Source organism: Microtus ochrogaster, chromosome X, assembly GCF_000317375.1.
Source record: "Microtus ochrogaster isolate Prairie Vole_2 chromosome X, MicOch1.0, whole genome shotgun sequence".
Classification (NCBI taxonomy): domain Eukaryota; kingdom Metazoa; phylum Chordata; class Mammalia; order Rodentia; family Cricetidae; genus Microtus; species Microtus ochrogaster.
In genome coordinates, this window is record NC_022026.1 from 5,991,189 (window position 1) to 6,012,589 (window position 21,401).

Below are 21,401 nucleotides of genomic sequence, written 5' to 3' on the forward strand. Positions count from 1 at the left end.
TCGAGACCAGCCTGGTCTACAGAGCGAGTTCCAGGACAGGCTCCAAAGCCACAGAGAAACCCTGTCTCGAAAAACCAAAAAAAAAAAAAAAGAAAAGAAATGTAGCCTAATTGAAGAAGATGTGTCATTTGAGAAGTGGGCTTTGAAGTTCAAAAAGCCCACAACAGGAGAAGTCTCTCCTCTCTCTACCCACTGCCTACAGATCAGAATGTAAAGTTCTCAGCTACTGCTAAAGTATCATGCCAGTCTGCTTCGCACCATGATCATGGAACAACCCTCTAAAACTGCTAAGCAAGCCCCAATTAAAAGCTTTCTTTCTAAGAATCATGGTGTCTCTTTCATAACGGTCATGGTGTTCTCCACAGCCACACTACAATACCAACAATGGACTCAAAACTTCCCATCAAAAAATTATAGTAGAGGCTGGAGAGATTTCTCAGTAGTTAAAAGCATGCAGTGCTCATGCAGTGTTCACCTCCCAGTAACTCCAGCTCCAGGGAATCTGACACTGTCTTCTGGCTTTGACAGGCAACTGCATATACATACACATACCCACATATAGACACATGCACATACACATAACTGAAAATAAAATAAATATTTGCAAAGTGATAGTATAATGTACCATATGTAAATTTTAAAAATAGATCCAAAATATTACAGAAGTCCTAAAAAAAAAATCAATGACTATCAATGAAAATAAACTTCGAAAACATACACGCTAACTTATATATTAAGAACAAGGAGAAGTAATTTAATCAAAATTATCATTTCAATTTTGTGAGAAAAGACAAATCCTTAAACATTACCACAATACAAAGTACTTACTGTAGTAGATTAAAATCAGTTGGTATTTCTGGAGCTGCTATCATTTCTTTATCATCTTCTGGAACACCCCAATGTCAGAAATATATTCATATATTTATGTGAGTTAAATGACAGTATGCTTCCTCTCAGAAAGACGGTTCCTTTAAAGAGGAGAAAATATTCATTATAAATACACCACAAACATCAAGAAATATTCACTCAAAAGCTAAATTCCCCAATGTCTCTTAATGTGTTTTAGTAAATAAGTATTTTGTTCTCTTCCATTTGGCTAGATGTTAAGAACTCTTACAGAGCTACAGTAATAACACAACAAAGATGATTGTATCACAGTTTTGTTTAAAATATCTCATGACTCCTAGTCTTGTGATTGTTCTCTATGTATGCCTCTCTCCATCCATTAATCTACCCATGTATATACAAACTTGTTTTTATGTGTATTCTCATGTGTATATATACATACAACATGAAGCACACATAAACATCATGCATATACAAATAAATACATATTAAAAAGGAATAGAAGTCCCTAAAAAAAGTTTAAATATTTATTTATTTATTTATTTATTTATTTATTATGTATACAATACTCTGTATGCCTGAAGGCCAGAGAGCGCCAGTTTAAATCATAATATAATAAATATGCCTAAATCTTTTTATCTTTTTACTGATGGTATTCAGACATGGCTAAAGGAGCATTTAAAAATATATTAAGATATAATTTGAAGGCTGGGCGGTGGTGGCGCATGCCTTTAATCCCAGCACTCGGGAGGCAGAGGTAGGTGGATCTCTGTGAGTTCGAGGCCAGCCTGGTCTACAAGAGCTAGTTCCAGGACAGGAACCAAAAAGCTACGGAAAAATCCTGTCTCGAAAAAAATCCAAAAAAAAAAAAAAGATATAATTTGAAAAGAATAAGTTTTTCTACCCTTGATACAGCAAAAGGTTTGGTTTATTAATAAACAGCTGTTGTGTTAATACCATGTTCTGTTGAAAAGAGTAAAAAATGTAAAAATGATTTTGATCTGTTCCCCTCTTGATGCCTACACAAACAGTGTGAATAACATTGGTCAGCATGCTTGAGTGTGATTCCCAACACAACAAATAAAAACAAAAGTCACAGAAACACAAGAATGCTACTTGTTGCCAGGCAGTGGTGGCTCACACCTCTAATCACAGAACTTGGGAGGCAGAAGCAGGTGGATATTTGTGAGTTTGAGACCAGTCTGGTCTTCAGAGTGAGTTCCAGGACAATCAGGGTTACACAGAGAAATCATCTCAAAACACCAAAAGAGAACAAAAAAAAAAGAGTGAATGCTACTTGTAGTGGCATACACCTATAACCCCAGCAGTCATGAGTTTGAGGTCAGCCTAGTCTACATAGCAAGAATGTATCTCAAACAAAAAGTATGACACTTTATACCAAATTAAGTATAAATCTGAGCATGAGAAAGGAATTGCTTTCTAACTTTGAAGGTCACAGGTACACCTCCTACACGAAAAAATGATCTGCTATTGAATGACTAGTATATAACAGAGAGGGAGAGGGCCAATAGGCTAAAAGCTAATGTCTGAATGTCTTACCATAAAAAAATATAAAATCTTTCTTATTTATTATACGACTATGTGTCACATGTGGCGGTCAGTGGACTTTGTCATGCTGACTCCTTCCATATTTATGTAGGTTCCAGAGATAAAATCCAGGTTGTCAGATTTGAGTAGCAATGTTTCTATCTGCTGAGCTATCTAACCGAGCTTGTTTTTTTGTTTTTTGAGACAGTACCTCACATATCCTATACTAGCTTTGAGGACAACCTTGAACTCTTGATCCTCCTGACTCATTTCCCCAGTACTAGGATTACAGATATACACCAGAACACTTGACTTTTTATAGGTTTCAGTCTTATGTTTCAGTTCTGACTTTGTCTTTAAAAGAGAACCTAGATATTTGGTGGTCGCCTAAAAGTACATGGAGGCCTGTGAGATTATGAAGTAGGTAAAAGCACCTCCCAACAAACCTGATGATCTGAATTCAATTCCTGGGACACATATGAAAAAAAAAACTGACTACCTCAAACTGCCCAATGACCTCCATATATGCACCAAGACATGTATACCCACACCAAGACTCACGTATTCCTACACACACATATAGGTAAGTACATGTAAAAGTAAAAATAATTTTAAAGTAGGTAAAGCAAAATATTATCTTATAAATGCTCAAATACTGGTGAAATTCTAATGACCTTTTCCAATAAAGGAACAAAAGGCTGAGTGTGATGCTACACATGTATACTTCCAGCAATCAGAAAACAAAAGCAAGAGATATTCTAGTTCCAGGATAGTCTGGACTACACAGTGAGTTCTAGGTCCCTAGTAAGAAAGAAAAAGGTAAGCAGAAAAAAGAAATAAGATCCAAGAAAAGGAGTAAGTCCATAAGAAACATGAATTGACAAAAAAAAATGTGTTCAAAGCACTATTTCCTAGCTTACACTATTATCAGGGTGAAATTAAAAAAAAAATCTTTACATGTATTTATGCAGCATGAATGGTAGTGTAAGCCGCTAACCACAGAACTGTGGAGTCAAGGCAAGGCAAGATCAGAAGTTCAAGGTCATCAATGGCTACATAAAGTTCAAGACTAACTTGCCTACCTGAAATTGTCTCAGAAAAAAAGAAAAAGAATATTCTGTGGACAGCAACATAACAAATTCACAGTGCGAAATCATTCAGTTTACCTTCTATCTAAAAGGTCCTCATACTCTAAAATTTTAAACTATACCTACTATTAGTATGGTCTTCCTTATACCCTAAATTACTGTTCCCCTCCAGTAATGCAATCCAGCTTTTATTATTGTATCCTAAACAAATGTCTAATAGTCTGTATTTCCAAGGTTTGTCATGTCATCTTTGTCTTCTAATACCCTATATAATCTTTTAAAAGTTATTTGAAATTTTAAGGGAACTGTAAAGGCTCAGACAAATTCGGCCAACACTTCGCGGTAAGATTTTAAAAGTATACGAAAGCCATCTATGCTGTGTCACTGCATCTCTGAGCACTTCCAACAAAAACTGTGGGACCTGAAGTATTGTTCAATGGTAGCACTAAACAGAACAATGATTTTTCTTATGGAACTACCTATACAAGAAATTTCTTAGAGAAATATAAGGATTTCTCTAAGAAAGCATATACCTCTTAAACCTAAAAATGCCAAACTTCATATATTTTGGAAAGCCTAGGATGTATAGTGATACCTTGTCTCAAATACATATATTTATATATAGTTATATATAATGTTTTATATATATTATATATATTTACTAGAGAGAGTGTCTCATATATTTGAGACAGGGTCTCACTATATACCCCTGGCTGTCCTGGCATTACGACAGAGAACAAACTAGCCTTGAACTCACAGAGATCCACCTGCTCCTACTCCCCAAGTACTGGGACTAAAGATATGAGTCACCACTGCCCAGGAGTTTTTGCTATTTTAATCATCTGGCTAACTTATCAGCTAAACAAACAGCATTATAACTTAACAAAAATCACAAAGTTGCTTTGGGATTTAGAAGAGAACACAGTGGGTAAAGTTGCTACTGGAAATGTTTTCCAAAATCAAAGTTTTAGAAATCAAAAAGTTGAGACTGTTTCTTTATTTTAAATGTCTATACCTGCATGTGAATGCAATTTGCTTTTTCCCAAAAACTTAGATTACAAAATTTATTAAATAATGCCTTCATTCAAGTCTCGTGGCACAGGTCTATAATCCCAGTACTAAAAGGCACGAGGCAGGAGGATCCCAAGTTCAAGGACAGTCCAGACTTGACAAACTTAGTGAGAGCCTGTCTTAAAATAAAAAGCAAAGAAGAGGACTGGGGATACAGCAGAACATTTGCCTAGCAAGTTCATGGTGTTAATGTTCAGTCTCCATTACACTGCCTCTCCACCAAAAAATGTCTTTAAATATATTTAATTACACAACAGAACTTAAGAACATACTATGTTTAAATAAATACATAAAATATTAAAACACTATTGCAGGCTATTAATTTAAAAAATATATATGCTCAAAGATCACAAGGTGGAGCTCTCACCCAATATCAAAGAAAAAGTTTGAGGTCTTGATCACATATAGGGATTCTCCATAACTACTATAAAAGAGATGCCATCCCCACGACTGGGAAAGATAGAACACAGACATGAAGTGCGCATTAAGTCTCCAGGACTATTTTCCTTGAAAGGACCATCGGCATCAACTAGCTTCTGTTTTTTCTTATTAAAAGGTTAACTATATTTAGTGTACATTTACAGGCTATTATTCCAACTTAGATTATAACTTAAATTTAATAGCAAAAACATCTTCTGGAACTGGGTTGCACTACAAAACAGAGAACTTGTATTCCATCTGAAACAACCAACACACACGGAAGTGACTTTCAGTTCTGAATACATGAAGAAACTTTAGTGAAATAAATAAATGTATATAAATAAAAATAATTACATCTTTAGCTACAAAAACTGATTTGTAAAATTCACTTAAATTATACCACAAAATTGAAACAAGCAAAAAAACCTGATATTTTGCGATGCTGTTTAAAAAATAAGAGTAACTTTAATTTTTCCTTTGAGAAGAATAATTATTGGAAATGACTTTTAATTCAATCGCAAGCAGTCCAGACAGAGTGAACAGAGTCATGACTAACACAGTCACTTAGAATCCATGTATTACTGGGGAATCTGGTAAAGAACACCTAAGCAGCTGATGCATTAATTCTATCACAAAAATTCTTCAGCAGCTAAATGCTGGCGAATTCATGCACACCACGTTGTCATCTTAGTGTTCCTCCCCAAAGTCACACTCTTCTACTCATTAATATCATATCTAAGATATGTATACACTCTTCCAAAATGCCACTGACATTATAATACAAGCACTGAAAACTACAAATTACTTAAATGTCCAACCATGAATTAAGTGGCTGTACATCACTGTAAGTAATGAAACATTTAACAATGAAACTACTTATGATTTTGTATCAATGTAAATATGATACATTTAAGAACAATACACTATAAACTGTAACAAAAAAGGAAAAAAGGTGAAAATAGCCAACATCAGACTGACCAACATGTGAGTGGTTTTTCAATTTGTAACTTACAGTCTTATTGTTAGTACAAGAAAAGTTAAATTCTGAAAAAGAATTGTACTCCACAAGGTCCATACAGTGGCACAGCCTGTCATTCTAGTACCGGAGAGACTAAAGCAGAAGAAAGAACACAAGTTTAAGGCCAGCTGGAAAAATTTTAAAGCTGAGGAATTACAAAACTATGTTGCTAAAATATGATTCATTCTAATTTCAGGTCCATAGTAATAAAAAGTTAAGCATATAAAAACTGATTCCCATCATAAACTTTTCTTTCTTATACTTGCAAAGTGTAGATTAGCAGGGAATAGAAACTTTTCTTTTGGTGGTGCTAGTGGTTTAACCTAGGGCACTGTACATGCTATCATAGGCAAGCACTGTACTAAGCTGCTATCTCCAATCCAGGGAACGGAAACTTCCAAACAGATGGACTAACAGGAGCAAAGGAGGTTTCTTCATATTGTGTTGTGGTTGGTTTTTTAACTCTTTTCACTCTTTGGAGAGCCCACCACTAAGCTCTCCAATAAAACACATGGAGGCGTATTATTACTTATAAATGCAACAGTAGATCTGATGGCAAAGTAGATGAAGACAAAGAGTTTTACCCAGATTTCAAGAAAAATCTAAATTCTGATTTCACAGAATATATGCAGTAAAAAGGATGGACTGAAAATTACATTATTTAGTTAGGTAAAATCCAGAATTAAAAAGACAAAATAATATAACAGTCTCTCGCATATGCAGACATGGTTTTAATTATTACATGTGTATAAGTGGGTATGGATAGGTCATGTACTGAGAGAGGATGAGGTTTTAAGGAAGTGGAAGGTTTAATAGACAACGTGATACAAAAAGTGAATAAAAGTAGAGTACTGAAAGTGGAAGGCTACAGATAAGGGACCAGGAGTGGAAATGGAGATGCATTGCCAAAAACAGAGCATGTATAAAAATGTCACAATGAAGTCCATTACCTTGTATGCTAATTCATAAACAAAGAATGTTTCTATTTTACTTACTCCCAATAGATTACATCGAAAGCATCTGCAAGTCCATAGACTCAATCCCTAGCACACAAGAAGAAGCTAAAACTGAGGGCCATTTGAAAAGTTGTACAGAAACCTAACACAGTGAAGCTTCTAAAATTATATGTGTATCTGGGACTGGATAGATGGCTCAAAGGTTAAGAGAACTGACAGCTCTTCCAATTCCCAGCAACCACATGGTGGTTCACAACCATCAATAATGGGATCTGGTGCCCTCTTCATACATATGCATATATATGAAAGAAATCTAAATGGAATCAGTCACCAAATAACGGAGGACACAAAGCCCCATTTAGACATCTCAGCAAATAAAACCTTCAGAGCCAGGAATAAGTTACATCTATTGATCAAAGGGGCCTATGGAAAGCCACAAACAACACAGGCAATTGTCAAGGCTATTAGATTCTCTCCACAAATGATAAGGCCCTACTGCTGAACACAACACCTACCTAACTAATTCAACACACGTCAAGCTGGTTGGTGCCTTCCTAGAGCCTTCACCCCTACTGACTGGTACTGGAAGTCACTTAGCATGCTATCACAGGAGACAGGTAAATACCAACCCAGTTACCCTTCGATCTACAATGGTGACTAGCCTGCAAGATAATACTGGTGCTGGGGCTGGAGAGATGGCTCAGCAGTTAAGTGCACTGGCTAGTCTTCCAAAAAACCCAGGCTTGAATTCCCAGCACCAACATGGCATCTGACAACTGTCTGCAATTATAGTTTCAGGGTATCTGATGTCCTCATACAGACATACATGCAGGCAAAACATTAATGCATATGAAATAATAATAAATAAATCATAAAAAGATGCACTGGTGCCAACAGTCACACAAACTTTGTGAAACTAACCAACCACTATCTGACTACAACCACTATCTGACTGGATTTAAGTCCCACCCCACGAGATGAAACCTACACCTGGCACTGCTCAGAGAGCCAAAAAAACCTGAGCCTAGAAGGACCATGCACCTAGGGAAAAACCAAATACTACTACTGTTCTGCTAAAGGAATATAGCAATGAAATGACATCTATTATACTCAGAGATGCTTCCTCTTGCAGTAAATGGGAACAGAGACCCAAAATTGGAAAATGTGCAGAAAGTGAGAGATCTTTGAACATTAAGTAAGTCCTAAGTGGGATGTCTCCATCAAATCCCTCTCTCCCTCAGAGCTCAGAAAACTCTGCAGAAGAGGCAGAGAGACTGAGAGTCATGGGGATGGAGGACACCAAAGAAACAAGGTCTTCTAACTACAACTGAACTGATGAACATATGAACTCACAGTGACTCGTGGAAGCATGCAGCCAGAAGGGGTCCCAGCACTGAGAGGAAAAATAGACACAAGCCCCCACCCCTAACCCAGAAGCTATCCCCAATAGACAACCACTCTCAATGGAAAAATTAGTTTTCTTCAGTAGAATCTCACTGGGTATTCAAATCTTTCTTAAGGATAGATATCACACATGCCCAGAAAAATCAAAGGTATTTTTGAAGGTTTTGTCTTCTAATGCTCTGCCTGGGCTTTTTTCTTAACCTTACAAGTCTTTTGCTTAAATATTATGGTTTCTGCCTTTGGTTTTTATGGGATTTCTGTGCGTGCAAATGTCTCAGCATCTGTATATGCTTCTTGTATTTTTCTTTGGTTCTTTGTTCTGTTAGTTTGTTTGTCCTACTATAGTTTGTACAGACTTGGGTGGGTAAAAAGGTGGGAAAAATTTTGGGGAGTTAGGGGTGGGGAAACTAACCAGAATATATTGTATGAAAAAAATCTATTTTTCAGTAACAAAAAGAAGCTGTCAGTTATTTAGTCAAGGTATTTATGTTAAGTTGGAAGCATAGGCCCCAGCCCCCAGGCCTGAGAGTTGTATTGGTCTGGACTCCAAATCCCAGCATGCCAGGTCCTGATGGGGGGGGGGGGTCAGGACCATTCCCACAAGGTATTTAAGTGAACTCCCAAAAGAGGAACATGTGGTCTCTTTCCTCTGCATTAGCAGCCTCCCGAGAGAGAGCACAGGAATCCCATTAAACTTGGATATTTCTTGATTTGGCTTGATTGTGATTTTGCGTCAGCAGAGAGCTCACATTAGGAAAAACTCCTAACAATTTATAATATTTAATGGGGGCAACAAATACAATGCAATTTTTTTCTGTTTGGCTTGTTGTTGTTGTTAAGACAGGGTTTCTGTCTTAAGAGCCCTGACTGTCCAAGAACTTACAATGTAGACCAGGCTGGCCTTGAATTCAGAGATCCTCTTGCCTCTGCCTCCTGAGTGCTGAAATTAAAGATGTAAACCACCCCCATCCTGTCCAGTTTAAATGTAATTCTTATCAAAATCGGAGCACTGCTTTTTACAAAAGCAGAAATAGTTTTCCTAAAATTCACACAGAATTCAAAGTGGCCCAGGCAGTCAAGCCAATTTTTAAAAAGAACAAAGTTATGGGGCTCATAGTGCTTGATTTCAAAAAATGCTAGCAAGGCCGGGCGGTGGTGGCGCACGCCTTTAATCCCAGCACTCGGGAGGCAGAGGCAGGCGGATCTCTGTGAGTTCGAGGCCAGCCTGGTCTACCAAGGGAGTTCCAGGACAGGCTCCAAAGCTACAGAGAAACCCTGAAACCCTGTCTCGAAAAACCAAAAAAAAAAAAAAAAGCTAGCAAGTTGGGTGCATAACTATAATCACAACACTCTGAAGCTGAGGCAGGCAGATCCCTGTGAATTTGAAGTCAGCATGATCAACAGAGTCCTGGGACAGACATGGATACAGAGTTGAGACCTTGTCTCAAAATATACTACCAAACACTATGTTTACATGGTGTACAACAGTAACCAAAACTGCAGTGCTGACACAGAAACAGAAATCCATGGAATACAACATAGAACCGAAAAATAAACACTCATATATATGACATAAAATTATCTTCCGCAAAAGTAAGGGAGTCAACAAATAGTACTTGCAAACCAAGAACCATATGCAAAAGAAGCCAGTTGGAAACTTACTCATTCAACAAAAATCAACTCAGAATGGAACACCTATTGAGACTTAAAATGCAAAATTCTTCTAGAAAACAAAGAGAATGTTTCACGACATTGCAACTAGAATTATTTTTAGTGATGCTAAAGTCAACAAAAAAATTAAACAAGAACTTTCTTAAAATTAAAACTTTTGTGCAACCAGAGTGACAAGCCTATCTATAGAATAGAAGAAATTACAAATCATGATTTTGATAAAGGGGTAATCTCCAGAATATATAAATAATCCTGCTACTTAATAATACAAAACAGGACTCAAGTTTGAAAATTTGGTAGACTTCTAAATAGATATTTCTAAAAAGATAATAAGGATATGCAAAATTGCTGAAATCACTAATCACCAAATTAAAGAAAAACTAGAATGAGGTATAATTTCAAAACAATTAGGACAGCTACTATTTAAAAACAAGGGCTGAGGAGACAGCTCAGTCAGTGTCTGCACAAGCGTTAGTATCTAAGCTCAAGTGCCAAAAGCCACATAAAAAGGCTGTGCATGGGTCTGCAGAGGAAAGTTGATGATGAAAATACTTGCTCTTGCAGAGAACCTGAGGTCAGTTCCCAGCACCAACATTAGGTGGCTTATAACAGTTTCCAGCTCCAGTTCCAGGATAGCCAACACCTTCTTTTGGTCTCTGTGGGTCCTGGCAACACACAGTGCATATACATACATACTCAGACACACACACACACACACACACACACACACGCGCGCGCACAATTATTTTAGCTAGGCATGGGGATGGCTGGATGGTTGTACCAGTCTGACAACTCCAGTTCTAAAAGAATCAACTCCACAGAAGTCTCCTCTGACCTCTCACAACACATGTTGTGGCACACACAATAATAAATTTTCTAATTTTTAAAAAGTTGGGCATGTGGGTATGCACCTATAATCTCAGTAATGGGAAGCAATGACAAAGACTTCCTGTCGTGTTAACATAGACAACTTGGGGACCCTGTCTCACAAAAAAGAGCACTTGCAGAATAACACCTGAGGCTATCCTCTGCCCTCCCTATGTATGTGCACATATGCACTTACATAAATACACACAAAAAATAAACATTTATTAGTAAAGATATGTAGAAGTCAGAAACCCTTGCACTGCTGCAGGGACTGCAAAATGTTGCAACCTGTTAAAAAAAAAAAACTATAGAACTTCCTTAGCATTTGAAAACAGCTATCATATGATTCTGTAATCTCACCAAGTACAAACAAAAAGCAGATGCTTGAATAAGTATTTGCACATTCACATTCATTGTAACACGACTAGCATTACTCAAGAGGTAACACAAATGTCCTTCCACAGATGAATGGATAAACAAAATCTATATAAATACAACAGATTCTTTAAAAAAGGAACTGTCATAGAACATACAAGCAGAATGAACCCTAAGGACGTAATTATGTTATGTGAAATGACTCAGCCACAAAAAAAATACTGCATGAGTCCATGCATAAGGTAGTAAAATCCACAGAAACAAAAAGTAGAGTGGCATTTACCAATGATAAAGGAAAAGGAACGGGGAAATTACTTTGTGAGTTTTCAGCTATGGATTACAACATGTAAAATTTTCTGAAAATGTATTTCCTTACAATGCAAATACACTATGCAATACTGTCACAAAGCCACATTAATATAATTCAAAAAAGGTTAATTCATTAAAAAGATATTAAAATATTTGTGTGCTTAGATTATTGCTTCTAAACCTCACCAGAGACTCTACATTTTATGTTGAAACCCATTCCATTTTCATTGCCTATCTATATCCATGAGTATGTATTATGCAATTTAGTATATGCAAACAAAGCACTCCCAATTTCAGATTCTAAGATGATTGGACTTTTGAAAACCTTCCTAGAGTATCTAAAATCAAAAGGCTGTCTATTTCTAAGCCACCATAATACAATAAACTAATTAAAGCACCTTACAAAACATCCTTAAAAAGACTATCTATATTCTAAGAAATGAAGCAAATTAAGAACTCAGAAAACATTAAATATTTTACAACACATTATTTAAAATAAATATACAGTAAAACTAATGTGCCTATGCTTTGAATTAACCCAAAAGCACACAGCAGTGAACCCGAAACTACAACCATGGAAAGATTCTCAGTTATCTGATATTATGACATCCTTCAGTGAAAACTGGCTTGTTTTGCTAAGTCTTTGGTCAGGAAAAGAACCATCTGAATTAGAAACTCTTCTACAGCAAAACAAGTGTTGTAATGATCCTACTACATGTGCACACACACAGTTATTAAATAAGGTAACAATATGTATAAAATAAATAAGGTAAAAGTACATATAAGCAGATTCTTCCCATGTAAGGATCTCTCATCTTGTTCTAGTCTGTCTGTGGTTCTGACTTTGGTCAAGGTACTCAAAATGCTTTTATCATGATATATAATACATGATATCATATATATAGTACATGATACACATAGTACTTTAATATCTATGTATATAGCTATATATACATATATATAGTTTCTAATAGCTATACATAGATATTAAATATGTATATATCATTTATATAATACATGATACATATACAATACTTTAATACCTTTTTAATGAATTGACTTTTTGAATTATATTGGCTTTGATCAGTCTTGCATAATTTATTTACATTGTAAGGAAATACAGACAATTTTATGTTGTAATCCATAGCTGAAAACCCATAAAATAACTTCCCCTTTCTCAAAACCCAATGATAGTGCTTACCTCTACTGATTAATAATTATCAATTAAAATAAAAAACAAAAGTTTTTCTTTTCCAACTGCTTCATATAAATTATTCTGTTTACATTTACCAAATATGTCACTTAGATATCATTTTCCTGAATATGCTTGATTATGTCTCCACACAGGTTAATTTCATGTAACCTCCTTTGGCTAACCACAACAATTTACTACTTTGTGAATGCTAATCTTGATTGTCAACTTGATTGGACAGAAAAATGTTAAGAAGATTAGCAATCATGCCTCCAGGTGTGTATGTAAGGGCATTCCAGAAAGAATTAACTAGGGAGTGGGGAGGCCCACCATGAAGCAGGAGGCAACATGCAGACTGCAAGTCCAATAGGAATAAAAGAGGAAGAAGGAAACCCACTAGGAACAGACATTCTCTCTACCATGTAGACGGAAGTTTCTGTCCTACCCAGTCCCACAGCCATTTTGTCCCAAATAAACACACAGAAGCTTATACCAATTATTAACCCTTTGGCCTATAATAAGTAGCTCTTTTTTTAATATTTATTTATTTATTATGGACACACTATTCTGTTTGCATATATGTCTGTAGGCCAGAAGAGGACACCAGACTTCATTACAGATGGTTGTGAGCCACCATGTGGTTGCTGGGAATCGAACTCGGGTCCTTTGGAAGAGCATGCAATGCTCTTAACCACTGAGCCATCTCTCCAGCTCATTAAGTAGCTCTTATAGCTTAAATTAGCCTACAATTCTTATCTATATTTAGCCATGTGGCTTGGTACCTTTATTCTCATCTTGCTTCCTCTGCTTCTGAATTGATGACTGACGACTCTGCCTTTCATCTTCCCAGAATTCTCTTAATCTGGTCACTCTGCCTATACATCCTACCTGGCTACTGGCCAATCAGCATTTTATTAAACTAATAGGAGTAACAAATCTTTACAGTGCACAAGAGCATTATCTGTTTTCTGGTTGCAATAAGGTAAGGTCCTATGTTTCCTTATGCCCTTCCTACAATTATGTCCTGAAATTTTAGGGAAAAAACTTTCCTCCATTGTTTGTCATATTATTTAGTCACAGAGATGAAAAAGAAACCAACACGTTAGCAACTTCTCATCTGTACATTTCTCTACCAAAATTTACTGAGCAACAAGAATTTATTCACTAGTATGCACATTTTTAACTTAGTTACCAGAAAATCTAGTATTTTATAAGTGATTGCAACTTGTAGATCATGAAATAATTCAGAAATCAATTCTATAGATTCAACTACTTTCAGGAGTTCTACATATTTATCATTAAAAAAAAATCAACCTCCTGCAGATCTTCTGCTAGGCGGTCCAACATCTACTACCAAGTTTTCATGAAGCAGTGTTATCAACATACTAACATTCACAAGGGAAAAGGCTGTGAAATAACAATGTGTGTGCATGAACGGAAGTATATACATTCAATAAAATTCTGAGTGGAGGGTGCTGAGATGGCTCAGTATGGCACCTCCTGCTAAGCCAAAAGACCTGAGTTCAATCCAGATTCTCCAAGACCAACATGATGGAAGGAGAGGACCTAGGCCAGCAAACTGTCCTCTTAACCTCCAACAAAGGCCATGGCATACATGGGCATGCAAGAACTTCCACACATGCAATTAATAAAAATTGAATTTAAAACAAATGCTAAATGTTTAGAAATTTAACTCAGCAGTAGTGTAACTTGACCAGAGCCACAAGGCCCTGGGTTTGATAACTCGCACAACCCAGAAGAGACAAATTAAAGAAAGCAAGAGAAGGCTGGGTGCTGGTGGCGGACACCTTCAATACCAGCACTCAGTAGTTATAGGCAGGGGAATCTCTGAGTAGGCAGGGGAATCTCTGAGTTTGAGGCCAGCCTGCTCTACAGACCAAGTTCCAGGACATCCAGGGCTCTTAGAGAGAGAAACCTTGTCTCAGGAGAGAGAGAGAGAGAGAGAGAGAGAGAGAGAGACAGAGACAGAGACAGAGACAGAGAGACAGAGAAAGGGAGGGGAGAACACTGGAAGAATTGAATAAGAAAAATTTGACAGTGACCTGAAAGACCACTGTAGGGAATGATAACATGACTGAAGGGTGCAGTGTCTACTTTTCTGTATAATTTTAAAAGTTTTGAAATAGGCAAACCAATTTTTTCTTCAATAAATGAAACTAAACCGTACTTAATCGTGTGTATCAAATTAGATCTTACATGAGAACACAAAGAAAGCACGTATTATATCAAGTGACATTAAATGCAACATTTTTATCCTTGGGGGTATGATTTCTAAGGCCAAAAAAATGAGATTAAATTAAAGCTGGGGATGCAACACATGTAAGGTCTTAGATTCTCTCTCTCTCTCTCTCTCTCTCTCTCTCTCTCTCTCTCTCTCTCTCTCTCTCACACACACACACACACACACACAAACACACAAACACACAAACACACATGCACACACACACACAGAGGGAAGACTAAGAAGCAGGAAAAAAAATTAAGCCTCATACTATAGTTTTAATATTCTCTTCTTCTAACTTTACTTTTATAAGAGAAAATGAATAATTATGGCAATTCAAAGTTTTGAGCTGGGATGTAGCTCCGTGGTAGGATGTTTTCCTAGTCTTCAGTTTAGCATCAAGCATTATTATATAATCAAAGTTTAAGTATGAGACAATTAGCAATGAAATGGTTTAAACATGCTAAAATTGAGGAGAGAAATGCAAATTAAAGACAGAATATCACTATGCTGCTCATAATTACCACAATTAAAAAGTGACATCAAAGCCAGCAAAAGATACAGAGAAACTGCCCAACATATTTCTGTTGAAAACATAAAATGGTAATCACTCTTGCAAGAAGCTTAGAAATTTCCTTAAACACTGGTCATGCACTTACCATAGCAACCAGCAATCTTACTCCAGAGCATTTATCCACAGAAATGAAACCCACTGCTTTACAAAACTGTATGCATGTAATAGGCAAAATTTGAAAGAAATCATAATGGGCTGAATTATGCCCCACAAAAGTTCTGTTAAAGACAAGAGTGTTGGTGGAAACCTATAATATCAGCACTTAGGTAGGATTATAAGGAAGGAGGAGGAACTCAAATGCTAGGCAAGAGGAGGTTACAGAACAAGACTTTGTTTCAAAATAAGTCACAGGTCCTAACTTCCAGTACTTTGATATGTGAAATTATTTGAAGTAGGGGGAGGGGAGGGTTAAAAAAATTACCAAGTTAAAATGAGATCATTACTGTGAGCCTTAAAACAATGAATAATAAGAGTTCTGACTAAATGGGAATTGGGAAATTACATAGAGAAAGTACCACATGAAAATAAAGGCAGGTCCTTTCACATTAATAATAAGCACTTTGGAAAAAATTAAAAAAGAAAAATGAATGCAGAGAAGCAGGCGATGCTTCTATAAACTTAGAACACCAAAGCATACTAGCAAGCTGCCAAAAACTAGGGAGAAAGGCATGAACACAGCTCTCAGAAGAAACCAACTGTGCCAACACCTTGATCTTGACTTCTGTACTCCAGAATAAATTTCTCACATTGAGTCATCTATGTAAATGTGTAGGAATTTGTTATGACAACCCTAAGAACTAATTTAATCACTTCAACAAGTGAATGGTTAAACAAATATTTTACAGGTACACCTAGAATATATCTAAGCAATGGAAAAAATAAATTGCTGAAATATAATAATCTCAATAGATCTCAAGGGAATTATACTGAATTTTAAGACACAGTTCAGATTGTCTGCTGAATGATTTCTACTTATCTTACTATCCTAAAAATGTCAAATTATGAACAGATTACAGTGGCTAACAGGGACTAGGGGCAAAATAAAGACAGGTAGATGACTATAATAAATGAGTACCACAAATCATAATCACGTATCTACATATGTAACAAACTTGCATACAAATGTGGTCAGAACGTGCCTAGGTGAGGTAAGGTCCTAGGATACTCAGCACTACAAAAAATATTGTGCCAGGCAATGGTGGCACACACCTTCAATCTCAGCACTTGGAAGGCAGAGGCAGCGGAACTCTGAGTTCGAGACCAGCCTGGTCTACAAGAGCTAGTTCCAGGACACGCTCAAAAACTACAGCAAAACCCTGTCTCAAAAAAAATATTGCATAGAAAGCAAACACTGTCACACTGGTGAAATGAGTATTTGCATGATACTGGGACATTTGGGTCAGCTCCAGACACTTATACACTGCAACAATTTCAATTACTGGTATGTTTTCTGTAGGCAGGCAGAGGGGGTGAGGTAGGTTCTCACTAGGAGTTCTGACCTGACTGAAACTCTATATGGCTCAGCAGGTAAAGGGGCAGGACCTGAATTCAATCTGATCTACACACAGAAACACCATGACACCAACATGCTTGGGGGCACATGCACACATACTAAAGAAAATGCAGTTTCCTTTTGGAGACAGTCTTATTGTGTAACCTCAGCTAGCCTGCAACTCACTATTTAGATCAGGTTTACCTTCAACTCAGAGATCTACCGGCCTCTGCCCTCTAAATGCTGAGATTAAATGTGTATTATATCATGCCCAAGTATAAAATGCAATCTTAAAAAATTTCAAAGATCAACACTGTATTTTTAAAAGGTTAAGAGCTTTCTTTAGGCTGGGCGGTGGTGGCGCACGCCTTTAATCCCAGCACTCGGGAGGCAGAGGCAGGCGGATCTCTGTAAGTTCGAGACCAGCCTGGTCTACAGAGCTAGTTCCAGGACAGGTTCCAAAGCTACAGAAAAACCCTGTCTCAAAAAAACCAAAAAAAAAAAGAGCTTTGTTTAAAGCAACACAGATACGCAGAAACAAAATTTACCAGGTGTAGTGGTACATTCTTGCAATCCCAGAACTTGGGATGATATAAGAGGATAAAGAAATGTAAAACCAGCCCAAGCTATCTAGCAAAGTCGTGTCAATCAAAAGTTTGGGAGTTTTTGGTGATATGGTTTGAGGGAGGAAAAAGAGATACAGAAGGAAAAAGCCAAATTTCTGGATTAAAACCATTTTCTGCACATTTTCTCCCCAAATTTATCTGTCTTATAAATTAATCCACATTAATAGCTGTTCAAAACATAAATGGGATTATACTCATAAAATACTCTGAATCACTCAATGTCCAACCATAAAGGGTTCCATTTCCTTCTGCTGTATTTAGATTCTAAAACTACCACACAGAAATCCCTAAATATTAAGATCTTCACTGGATGCAATAAAAATTTCATAGGATCAGTGCAAAAAAAAGCAATAGTTTCTTCAAAAATGCATACATAAAAAATCTCTAGTAAAATCTTGAACAAAAGACTCTCAACAGGTGTATCTTACCATTAATTTTATTGTAAAGTATTGTATTCAGTAATTATACTTACTGAAGTGGATCTGTAACTCTCCCAATCTGTAGGTCTCTTTAATGACTAAAGGAAGGAAAATTAATATCTCTAAGAGAGCAGCTCTCTTTGGCCGGGGTGTGTCTACCTCAGTGGTAGAACACTTGCTTAATATGCACAAGGCCCTAAATGCAAATCCCTCCACGGGTGAAAGGGGGATGTGGTAGTGTGAATGTAATTGTCCTTCATAATCTCATAGGGAGTGGCACTATTAGGAGGTGTGGTTTTTTGGAGTGGATATGTAATGTTGGAAGAAGTGTATCACTACAAGTGTGGGCTTTGAGATTTCCTACGCGTAAGATAGCACCCAGTGTCAGTGTCGCAGCTGACTTCCTGTTGCCTACAAGATGTGGAACTCTCAGCTACTAACTACAACATCATGTCTGCCTGGACACAGTCATGCTCCCTGCCATGATGATAATCTATTGAACCTCTGAAACTGTAAGTGAGCCACCCCAGTTAAAGGTTTTCCTTTATAAGAAAGTTGCCATGGTCATGGTGTCTCTTCACAGCATTAAAAGTGTAACTACGACAGGGATATTCTCGAAAATTCTAGTATATAAAAAAGCCATATGAAATATGTGTTAAAATAGTCACCAGCAGCCAGGCAGTGTTGGCAAACGCCTTTAATCCCAGAATTTGGGAGGCAGAGGCAAGTAGATTTCTGTGAGTTTGAGGACAGTATGATCTATAAAGTGAGTTTCAAGACAGCTAAGACACAGAGAAATCTTGTCTCGAAAAACAAAACAAAACAAAAAAGATAACCACAGGCTTCACATCCAGGTACTCTGTAAATCAGTAAATTTCAGCATCTATATTATACACAAACTCCAAAGGACAGCTTCCTCAACTGTAGGCTGCATAAAGGAATATGGAGGTCCTGAAGAAGTTGGCAACAATAAACTATTTCCAAACACTTAACAATAAAAACTTAAAACAAAGTCAAATGTGTAATGAATCCAAGTTGTTTAACAGCACTTGCCCATGCTGCAATACAAGACTTCATGGTAGCCTTGGTTCTCAAGATGAAATGTACGCTTTGCACAGCACATGCACTTACGTCATGCAACATCAACAAAGCACTTGATACATCTCGGGTTAGATTTGATACTGCAACTTATGAAGTGCAGTCTGTATTTTAATAGAAACATAATACTTTAATGATAGAAAACAGACAATATTTTTGTACTGTTATTCCTCTGCATGTAAGTATCAAATTAGCATATATTTGGATTGCACTGTGGTACAATGTTTAATTGTAAAAACTGCTGTTGGAGTTACTAGCTTTTCACTTTAAAAACTTAAGTGAATTCTGCCTTGAGATTAGGATGGAATTCCTAACAATTTCTAAAATTTCACTTATTTTCTAATTCTGTCATTTTGTGGTATGTATTTATACAAGCAGGCATTCTCAGTATTGATCATTATAAAATCAAAATACTGATCAACTTAGAAAAGGAGTGGAGATTTTCTGTCCTCAAATACTAAAATTCATTCAAGATTTAAATCTTTTGTAAAAATAAACACATCCTTCCCATTAGTATGTTAATTTTATGTTCTTTAGTAAATGGTACATGTATAAGAACTTGTTAGGGGTAGGATTTATTTAGGGTTGGGGGAGGATTTATTTAGTTTTATGTGTATGAGTGTTTTGCCTGAATGTGTATCTGTGAACCACATGTGTGCCTGGTTCTAGCAGAGGCCAGGGAATTCCCTAGAACAGCAGTTCTCAAACTGTGGGTCCTGACTCTTTCACATAACAGAAGCCCTGTATATCAGATATTTACATTACAATTCCGAACAGTAGCAAAATCAAAGTTATAAAGTAGCAATGAAAATAATTTTATGGTTGAGGGTCATCACAACATGAGGAACTATATTAAAGGGTCACAACATTAGGAAGGTTGAGAAGTACTACCCTAGAATTAGTCATGGAAAGCTGTGAACTGACATGTAGGTACTGGAGATGGAATCCTGAGTCCTGGACAAAAGTAGCAAGTGCTCTTAGCCAGTGAGCCATCTCTCCAGAATACGACCCCCCCAACAACTGACTCAAAATAAATCTTTATGATTTATTATTAGTGAATGTTGGACATTTATACCTATTTTATATACTTACAAACCCAGAGTCAGGTAAAAAGAGGTCACAAGTAGGAAGATGTTAAAAAGCCCACCCTACTATAGATAGATCCAACTCTCACATTAAAAGTACTGTAAGTCATGGAATCAGCAACTTATGATATATAGGATGACCCAGTTCTAGAGACCCTGAAAGCATGAATAGGAAAAAAAGCAAACACGCTTCCCCCTTTCTGCCTTGGGCCACTTAATCATCTGAACCTTATTCACTCAAACGCCAGGAACCCACAGCTCAATGATGCATTTCCCCAGAACGTCCTTACAAGGCTTCCTAAAGATAAAGCCATCAACAGCCAGTAAACCACACTTCTTCCTTTAAGATAGAAATATGCTTTTCCTGGACTGAAAACCTCCTGTCAGATGCAGGGGTGTGATGGCATATGTATAATCCCAGCACTCAGGAAGCAGAAACAGGACTGCCACAGTCTGAGGCCAAACTATTCTATGTTTTGTATGTTTATACAACATATATTAATCACATTTTGAACCACCTTACCCTAGTGTTCCCCAGTGCATCTTCCTCCCAACTCACGGCCTTTTTTCTCTTTGAAGCAGGATCTCACTTTGTAAACCAGGCTAACCTTGAATCCTCTGCATCTTCTTCTCAAGTTCTGAGATTACAAAATGTACCATCATGCCCAACTGCCATTTTTAAAGGTCTATTTAAAACCTTGGCTATTGGATCAGTTCCTGGTATTCTCCCAACACAGCTAACCCCTACCCTATGCCAAACCTCATTGCCTGGCTGTAATTCTAATAATTATAAAATTATCTCTGTTCCATGAATCTATCTTTACTCTAGCCCCCATGGTACCGCTCCTTTCAAGAGTATTAAGATGGTTAAATACACAAAAATTAGGATTACAATTTAAATATTAAGCCCCTCTATAAAAGCACTGGTAGCTGGATTTTTAAAAATCCACAATCTTCAAAATTTAAAAACATAAACCGAGACCTTAACGGTGAAGTCTTCAGAAATGAAGTACACTAATGCCTACAACTTACAACTTACTATGAAGTACATTTAAAAAGAAATAGACAGTAAACCAGGTGTAGTGATATATGCCTTTAAT

General features: G+C 36.8%; 1 protein-coding gene across 7 annotated transcripts in view; it reads right to left on the reverse strand.

Moving 5' to 3' along the window:
- Stag2 (stromal antigen 2) overlaps positions 1-21,401 on the reverse strand; it is a 129,235-nt gene that overhangs the window by 78,493 nt on the left and 29,341 nt on the right. For 5 of the 7 annotated variants that reach the window (XM_013350460.2, XM_013350461.2, XM_013350459.2 and 2 more), the window contains one exon: positions 829-968. In XM_013350460.2, coding sequence (XP_013205914.1) covers positions 829-872 — 44 coding nt within the window. In that variant the 5' untranslated portion in view covers positions 873-968. Of the gene's footprint in view, positions 1-828; positions 969-21,401 lie in introns of those variants that run through there. The other 2 variants (XM_026784746.1, XM_026784744.1) reach the window with 1 other exon arrangement.